The sequence below is a fragment of the Penaeus monodon genome, chromosome 35, assembly GCF_015228065.2.
Source record: "Penaeus monodon isolate SGIC_2016 chromosome 35, NSTDA_Pmon_1, whole genome shotgun sequence".
Classification (NCBI taxonomy): domain Eukaryota; kingdom Metazoa; phylum Arthropoda; class Malacostraca; order Decapoda; family Penaeidae; genus Penaeus; species Penaeus monodon.
The window spans coordinates 21,916,542-21,926,541 of NC_051420.1; the positions used below are offsets into that span (position 1 = coordinate 21,916,542).

The window sequence follows — 10,000 nt, forward strand, 5'->3', positions numbered from 1 at the left end:
TGTTTATAATTTTTGTGTGTGTGTGTATATTAAAAAAAATTTTTATATATATATTTTTTTTTAAATATATATATTTATTATATTAATATTTGTTTATATTTTTATATATTAATTATTATTATATAAAATTTTTAAAAAAGTATATATATATTTTTAAAATATATATAATATATATATAAATATATTATTATATATATTTAAAAAATATAAAAAATTTTATATAAAATATATATATATATTATAATATATATTAAATTTTAAAATATTATATATATTAATAAAAAATTTTTTTTTAAATTAATATTAAAAAAAAAATAAAATTTTTAAAAAATTTTATAAAATTATAATATATTATATATATATTATATAAAAAAATTTTATATTTATATATATATATTAGTTATATATATTTTAAATTTATTATATATAATTAATATAAATTTAATATATATAAATATAAAAAAATTTAATATATATATAAAAAAAAAATTTTTTATTTTTAAAAATTTTAAATATAAAAATATATATTTAAATAAAATTATATTTTTTAAATTTTAAATATATATTAATATATATATATATATATATATATATTATATATATATATATATATATCACATACATATATATATATATATATATATATATATATATATATTATATATATATATATACACTATACATATATATATATATAATAATATATATATATACACATAATATATATATATGTATGTATGTATATGTATATATATATATGTTATATATATGTAATATATGTATATATATGTATAATTTTAAAATTATGTATATATATATAATTTTTATATATATATGTATTATATATACAATATATATCTATATATATATATATAATATATATATATAATAAAATATATATATATTATATAAAACACATATAATGTATATATACAATATATATATTATATATATATATATATATATATTATATTATATTATATAATATATATAATGTTTATACCATATATATGTATTATACACATATATTGTATAAAACATTATAATACATACATAATAAATAATAATATATATACATATTAATATATATATATATATATTATATATATATTTTATATAATATATAATATATATTTTATTTTACACAAAATTTACACACACAAACATATATATAATATATATATATATAATATTATAATATTTATATATATATATATATATTATGGTTGTGGGGGGTGTGGTGTTTTGGGGGTGTTTGTGGTGTGTGTGTATGTGTGTGGTATGTATTTGTGTATTATATAATATATTATATATATATATATATATATATATATTTATATATATATATGTATGTATATAAAACATGTATATTACATATTAGTGTATATAAACATAATAAAATATATATAATATTATAATATACATATATATCATATATAATAAATTTTAATATATATGTATTATATATATAATATATATTAAAATATATACTATATATATACATAAATAAATATATATATATATATAATAATATATAATATATATATATATTATAATATACATACATACGTACATACATATATATATGTATTGATATATATATATAATATGTATATATATATATGATATATATATATGTAGTATATATATATGATAGATATATATAATTATATATGTATATATATATAGATTATATATATATTATATATATATAGTATATATGTATATATATATGATATATATTATATGTATATATATAGATCAATTTATATATTATATATGTATATATATATGTATATATTATATATATATTATGTATATATATTATATATATATATGTTTATTATATATATATATATATTGTATATATATATTATTATAATATATATTTTTGTATATATATTAATATATATTATATAGACTATATAGGATATATATATTATATATATAATATACTAATATATTATATATACAATATATATATATATATTATATTATATACGATATACATATATATATATATAATAATATAATATATATACTATACATATACATATACATATTAGATATACATATACATATACATATACATATACATAGATTAATATATATATATTATATAAATATATTATATATATATATATATATATATATATATATAATATATATATATATATATATATATATATATATATATATATATATATATATATATATATATATATATAAAAGTGAAGTATGATTACATGGTGCCTTGGGCTCCTACATAACAATTAAAGAAGATTGGTCTGTTTAATTTCAAAAATATATTCCACTGGACCTAAGGCATTTTCACATCTACACTATGTCAAGATATTTTAATGTGCAGTAAGTGCACTTCTGCAAGGACCATCCCTCTTTTTGGCTCCCAAACACATTCCTTTCATACAGTATTGTCAAGATATGCAGTATATTACTGAAGAGACACTTTTGGCAGAGATGGGAGGTCTTAATATCAGTGTGATGTCATTTTATGATGTCTAAAGACCTGGACTTGCATCCTTTGTTTTCCTTGTAGTATCTTAGGTCTGCTGGAGTTTGATAATATAGTGAAGATATGTGGGTACTCACTAGGGATCTCACATTTCTTAAGCAGATGTGCGTGCCAGAACATTCTACCGTGTAGTTTAATTATTATTTTTGTTAATGTGATTGCAAGCTACTGTCAGGAAAGTTGAAAAACAAATGCAGGAATTGGAAAAGGTTAAGGCATGAAATATGAATATCTCCCCCACCCCTTTCTGTTCAAGAAACACAGAAGGCAAAGTAGTTTTACTTAATTACTACACATGAATTCAACCAATTTCCAGACATGCAGTTAGACAGAAGTAACTAGTAGTAGTTTCCCAAAATGTAGGTGTGGGTCTCTCTTCCAAGTACAACATTGAAGAATACTGTTTGTGTGTGTGTATATGAGCTCATTGCACCTGCCCTTCAGCAGTCCAGCTCTGTCAAACTGCTGGTTGACAGATTGCTTTTGCAGTCTTTACCATTATCAAAATTTGTATGCAGCCCCAAATTGACTGGTTCTTAAGTTTGAAGAAATTTTGCATTATATTTCTCCTTTTTTTAAGAATGTGCTGTTACTAAGTGCCTTATATATAGTTATTCCATTTGCAGATGTACATGCTTTGATAAAGATAATGTGCATATAAAGTTCTACATGTACATAGACACATTAGCATCTGTATAATTATATTTGTAAATACATCAACCCTCAATAACTCCTCATGTCTTATGAATTAAGACATGCATCATGTTTAAGGACCTATACACATATGGTTAATTTTGCATAAAAGATAAATGTGGGCCTCTCCAAGTTAATTCAGAGAGAAAGAAGGAGATTAAGGAAGACATTGAAAGAGAAATAAAATGAGTGGATATATGTGTGTTTGTACTCTTATACATGCATATATACTCTATACACTTCTTTTCTCTCAGAAACAAACACAGGCCCAGACACTCTCACACTCATACACACATGCATGCACTCACTCTCTCTTATGGGTTGGCTACAGAATCCACAGCATTATTGCAGTTCCTGAGATTGATGTTGGTATTAGGATGTTAAGGTTAATGGTGACTGGTCTAGTAAATTACGTTGCTGATAAAAACACAAATGATGAGAAGTCACTGTTCTTTGTGTTTTAAAGTAGCATAAACCTATGACTGACTGCATATATGATGAGAGGGCATTGGGTATGTGTAGTCTACAAGAAATATGCACCAAAGGATGTGAAATGGCTGTCCAAGGTGGAATAATATCTTGATCCATCATACTTCATGGACCCTCAGAGAATGGCAAGGAAAAAGTGTCATGAAAATGGAATTGGTCAACAGAATGTTGAAATTTATAAGTTTACAAATTTTTGTAGTGTCTCCTCATGAGTGTTTACTTGTGATGCATAACAGGCTTTTTTTATTTGAGTTTTCTTTCACTATTGAACTTCATTCTATTGGTTGTATCATTGAAACCCTGGTAAGGTCCCTAAACTTTACCCTGACAGAAATAATCTTAATCTTTCTATATACTGAAACAGACCTGACACAGACCCCCTTTTCTTGAGTGCTTAGCAATCCTGGCATAATTTGTATAAAAAAAAATTATAAATCTTAAATTTTGTGTCATCTTTCCTGGTTCATAATACTGAACTTAAATCTCATGTCATATTATAATGCAATATTTACTTTGTACAATAAAGTTTTAGGTTCAAATATGGAAAAAAATAATGAAATGTACTTGAACATAACATGTTTACATTAGACAGTTAGGCTCTGCACTTCCCATGGCCCCCATTCCTACAGTGTAAAGGCTAAGGCCAGTAAATCTGAACCACTTGTTCCATATTTGATGATTATTACCTTATGGATCTTGAGCATCCAGTACAACCCACATCAAGTTTTAAATATAAAGATGGAACACAACGCATTTTTTTAGCCTATATAACTGCCACTGTCTTGCAAACATTTACAAAAGGAAATCAGTCTTGTTACAGCAACATCTTCATTCCTTGTGAAATGTATCTAAGTATGAAGGAGTATCAAAACTTTTACATTAATTAATTAATTTGGTGATTACAAATTTGAATGTGTCTGGAGAAACTTCTGTGTAGCCTACAGAGCATATTCATTATTAAATTTTTTGCAAACTATACATATACAATTATATAACAGAACACAGTAATTTATTGAAGTCATTGCATAATTATATATATACACACACGCACATGCATACACACACACACACACACACACACACACACACACACACACACACACACACACACACACACACACATACACACACACACATATACACACACACATACACACACATATATACACACACATATACCACACACATATACACACACATATACACACATATACACACACACACATACACACACACATACACATACACACACACACACACACACACCACACACACACACACACACCACACACACACACACACCACACACACACTACATATACATACGTATACATATACATACGTATACATATACATACATATACATATACATACATATACATATATACATATATACATATACACACACACACACACACACACACACACACACACACACACACACACACACACACACACACACACACACACACACACACACTATTATTTGAAAGATATGTTTTTGCAGCTAATGCATGTGCAGTGCTTATATTAGTAAACTTTTAAAGAAAAGAAGACAAAAAGTGATTTTGGTTTTCTGCAACTTTGTGTTTATTTCCTTGCATCCTGTAATTAATTACAAATTTCATAAAATTCTAAAGACGTAAAAGAAGCAATGAAAAAAAAAAAAATCTCCTAAGGCTGCCTGCTCTCTATGATAGGGTATAGGGTGAGGGACAGAAAGTAGTTTCCTGGAATACCATATTTCTCAGATGGGTTCCTTAACAGGGGAAGGGACCCTTTTTTTAATACAGCCATAACCAGTTACGAATACAAATGCATTGTTGGCACTAATTTCTGAAGTGTTTTTCAAGTTTGAAACTTATGGCAGACTAATTATGTTTATTTGTAAAACTTTCTTTTTAACTTCTAGTACTACCTGTTGGCACATTTCTCTTTTCTTCCATCAACTTAACAGTGGGCTTAATTTGTCTTCATACATGTTAGTGCTCCCCTCTTTCTGCTCAATGCATTTTATTTACCAGTATTCTTGCTCTCCTCCTGATGACATTCTAGCTTTCTTGCCAGGCTGTCCCCCCCCCCCTCCCAGTTTCTGTTTGTCTTCTTTCTACACAAGATGCTAGTAGGACATCATTTCATCTCCATATCATTAATTCATTGATCATGATATACTTTGATCTATTAAACATAATATTTATGGTATTTTATAGAATATATGAAGCAATACTTAGTTTATGGTTTGGATTACTTCATATAAATTTTCAGAATGAGTATGATTACCATTATTTCTCTCTCTCCTTTCTCCTCCCCTTCCCTCTCTCATCGCCTTCTCTCTCTTTACTTTCTGTCTTTCTTCCTTCCTTCCTTTTTTTTTTGTGTATGTATGCACTTGTTACCTAAGTAAAACACTAATTGTCAGTAAATATTTTTTTTTTCTAACTTTGCAGATTCTTCAGAAAGAAGTTACACCCCACCCTTACCAACAGATGAAGATATCCAAGAAATCGCCTTGGCTGCAAAGGATTCTGAGGAGGAGGTGGAGGAAGCAGGGATTGGCGAAAGGTCATACACCCCACCACCACCCCCTGATCGGTCAGGGGAGTTGAACTTGGGCATTGCGCAAACATCTCTGAAGAGACCAGCAAGAGATTACAAAGAATCATCACTGCCAAAAAAACGATTTACTGGTTTAGAGGACCAGCCACCTGAGGCAGACTCAGCATTCCAGACTCAAGAGCCAAACAGCCCCCCTGAAGAGACTTATATGGAAGCCTCACTGGACCAGGAATCAATGCTTGCAGAGCTTAACCGTCAGATTGAAGAGCACAAAAAGGAACTGAGTGAGATGCAGAAAACCATAGTCAACGATGATGAAGAGCCCTATAGCCCCTCAAGATCTCATACTCCGCCGCTGACTGGCAAAGAGGAGCTCAAGCTTGACACTTCCAAAATTAGTATTCCATCAAATCTACAAGAAATTTTAGATAATATTAAACAGAAAGAGGTAGAGATTAAAGAGAAAGAGCAGGAAATTAAAAGAAGGTTAAGTTTGTCAGCTGATCCTATTGTTATGAATTATGCAAAATACCAAGATAGCAAAAATAAAGCTTTAGGAGCATCCACATCAGAAGTGAGTAAGGGGGATGTAGATATGCGACCTTTGTTACATAATAAGACAACAAAAGATCTTGACCTTAGGGTATTACAGACTACAGATAAGAATAAAGTTACTGTCGCAAATGAAACAAAACATGAAGAAGATACAGACCTTAGAGTTAGGGACCCTAGACTAGCTCGTGCACAAGCGGCTGCTGCACTTGATGCCAAAGAGAAAGGTAAGACTTTAAGCAAAATGAGCGATGAGGAGCTTCTTGCCAAAGCTCAGGAAATGGAGTCCAATGAGGATATTGGCAAGCAAGCTCATCCAGGAGGGGCCAACATGGAAGCAATGTATCACCAGCTTCCTTACATGCCAGCTGGTCCATCTGGTGGGTTCATGCACCAAGGAGCCCCTGCACTACCTCCTGATGACATGGGTTGCTCCATGGGACCCCCACCTCCACCACCACCAGGTGTCATGGGTCCACCGTCCTTTTCTGGACAATCAGGACCTCCACCTGTGGGCATGTACCCACGTAATCATGGGAGCAGAATTCCAGGCCCACCGTCCCACTCTGGCGCACATGGGCCACCAAGTCACTCTGTCCCACATGGTCCTCCAGGTCACCCAGGCCCTCATGGCATGCCGGGTCCACATGGTCCTATTGGTCACACTGGCCCTCTTGGTCCACATGGTCCACACGGCATGCCAAATCATCATGATAATATGAGTATGCATGGTATGCCAAATCCCATGAGCTCTCAGGGGCCTGGAGGTCCTATTTACCCAGAGGGTGGTTGGGAAGGAGGCAAAAAGTATAGTGGCAGGGGTTGGGGACGGCACTATGACAACCCTCCAAGGGACAGAGACAGAGACTGGTATCCTAGGTCAGGTAGAGACCGAAGCCATCAAAGGTATCCTTACAAAGGTAGACGCCACAGGTACGAGGGAAGAGGTGAAAAGAGAGGGTGGGAGGGCCATGATGGTCCCAGAGAGAGAGACAGAGAGAGAGATCGAGACAGAGACAGGGACAGGGACAGGGACAGAGAGAGAGAGAGAGTGCATGAGGATCATGACAGGGATGAGGAGGAGGAATATCCAGAAATTGATTATTAGATTCAGAAATGCAAGTTGATTTAAAATGGAAAAAAAAAAAATCTTTTGATACTAGGAAAAGTATGATAGTGGATTTTGGTAGAAATGGTCTATTACAATAAATATTTAGAAGAAACAATTTAGGGAGAGTTGGCTAAAGTTACTGCCAAGTATATTTTGTTAACAGTGAATTAATAAATTCATAATTTGTCAGGTTGGTTATATTGTTAAACAAAAGCTAACCAGTGATTTTGTAAATATGTGTATTTGGCATATTGTTGTATGAATGCAGGAAGGTATATTACACTTGTTTTACTCGATATGAAACAGGCTTAACAATTTTTTAGTTTAAAATGGAAAGATTTTAATGTTTGCATTAAAATTAGAGTTTGAGTATTCTCTGCAGTGTCAGGTCCAACAGTAAAGCTTCACCTGAATTGTATATTTACAAGCAATATGTCTGCTTTAGGACAAATCCTGGCAGAAGTGACTTCATTTCCGAATATCTTGTCAGCCTATAATGCTGTATGCTGTTGTGTTATGACATACAGCTTGAACCATTTTGTAAATATGTAGAATAAGGAATTTTAGTGGCTTTGTTGTGTAGGAAAGACTGTTCAGTTTTTACATACAAATTACAGTTGTGGTTGTATAGTGATGTATGTGATTATTTTCATGTTTTGGTCAAATCAGTGGAGGGCATTTTTTGTTATAGCTATGTAGACTTTATTTCATCTTCATGTCTTGTCTTTGCACTAGTACCAGCTCCATCTCCCCCCTTCTTGACAGTTACTCGTGGAAGGTCTCAGACCAATTTTGTACAAGTGCTTGACATGGAAGTAGTCAATTTATATCACTGTATAGGCACATTTTTTCCATATATTTAGAAAAAATGTTGCATGGCAGTAAGTGGCTGTGTATATTTTATGAACATTATGAGCAGGCATTCCTATGAAGAATATATGTATGTTGTTGAGATTTTTTTATATATACAAAGTACCTGTATTTTTAAGCAAAAAATTTATGCTTGAATAGTCAAAGCAAATAAAATATAATTTTTTACAAGCATTTTCACTTTCCTTAGTTTGTACTAAAAAGATAAAAATACACATGGAAATTTGCAAGAAACTGGAATGCCTGCAATCTATGTTCATGACAAGTGTTAATTAAAACATGAATTCCCAAGGACACTATGCTATGGCATTTTTTCATAAATGAATGTACGAACATTGGAGGAAACAACTGGTGGTTATTACAGATTTATATAAATATGTATATAGACAAAATTATATGTACACAGATCTAAGTGCATGATACAATTCAACTATTTTTCACCGTGTGTTATGGGCAGTTTGGTCGCGACCTTCATGTCATTTGTCATCAGTATTGTTAAGAAATAAAGCCGTCAATCTGGAATTAGTTGGCGAAGACACCGTAAATAAATCACTTTAAACCATCCAGATGCCTTTTATATTTCCCTTTTACTTGGTAGTGAGAGACTGAGTTGAGTGGGTGACAAAGTGAGAGAGAGAGTAGAAGACGAAGACGAAGACGTAGCTGGAGCGAGAATGAACCGATGAGGACGAGGGCGAATGAGTAAATAAACGTCAACTCGCATTCGTGAAGTAGAGTCTTCCAAACGACCAAAATAATCTCGGTTCAAGGTCGTTTGAAGGAGTATACACTGAGGTAAAATATAAATACGAAAAAGTTATTTATACTTTATATTTAAACGCCGAGAAAATGTCTAATGGCACTGAAAAGTGATGGACTCCGAGAACGCGACATAATAATGGAACTGTACTGTGGACTATGGCTGAAGTACGATAATTCAAATATCTAATAATAATTATAACAATAACGGCAACAATAATAGTGATAAATATACTGATAATGATAATGTTGATACTGATGAGAACAATCACATTAATGATCATGATAAGATGATAATGACAATAATGATAATAACAGTAGTAGTAATAGTAACAGCTGCATCGATAATAATAATAATAATAACAATAGCAATAATAATGATAATATTGTTAACACCAATAACAAAAATAATAATCATAGTAACAGTACTAATAATA

The 10,000-nt window shown here is 30.4% G+C and overlaps 1 protein-coding gene across 4 annotated transcripts in view; it reads left to right on the forward strand.

Moving 5' to 3' along the window:
* The window catches only part of LOC119595106 (death-inducer obliterator 1-like), a 76,715-nt gene extending 67,347 nt beyond the window's left edge, over nucleotides 1–9,368 (forward strand). For all 4 annotated transcript variants that reach the window (XM_037944248.1, XM_037944252.1, XM_037944251.1 and 1 more), the window contains one exon: nucleotides 6,163–9,368. In XM_037944248.1, the coding sequence (XP_037800176.1) occupies nucleotides 6,163–7,931 (1,769 nt within the window). In that variant the 3' untranslated portion in view covers nucleotides 7,932–9,368. The remainder of the gene's footprint in view (nucleotides 1–6,162) is intronic.
* Nucleotides 9,369–10,000: the final 632 nt, after the last annotated feature.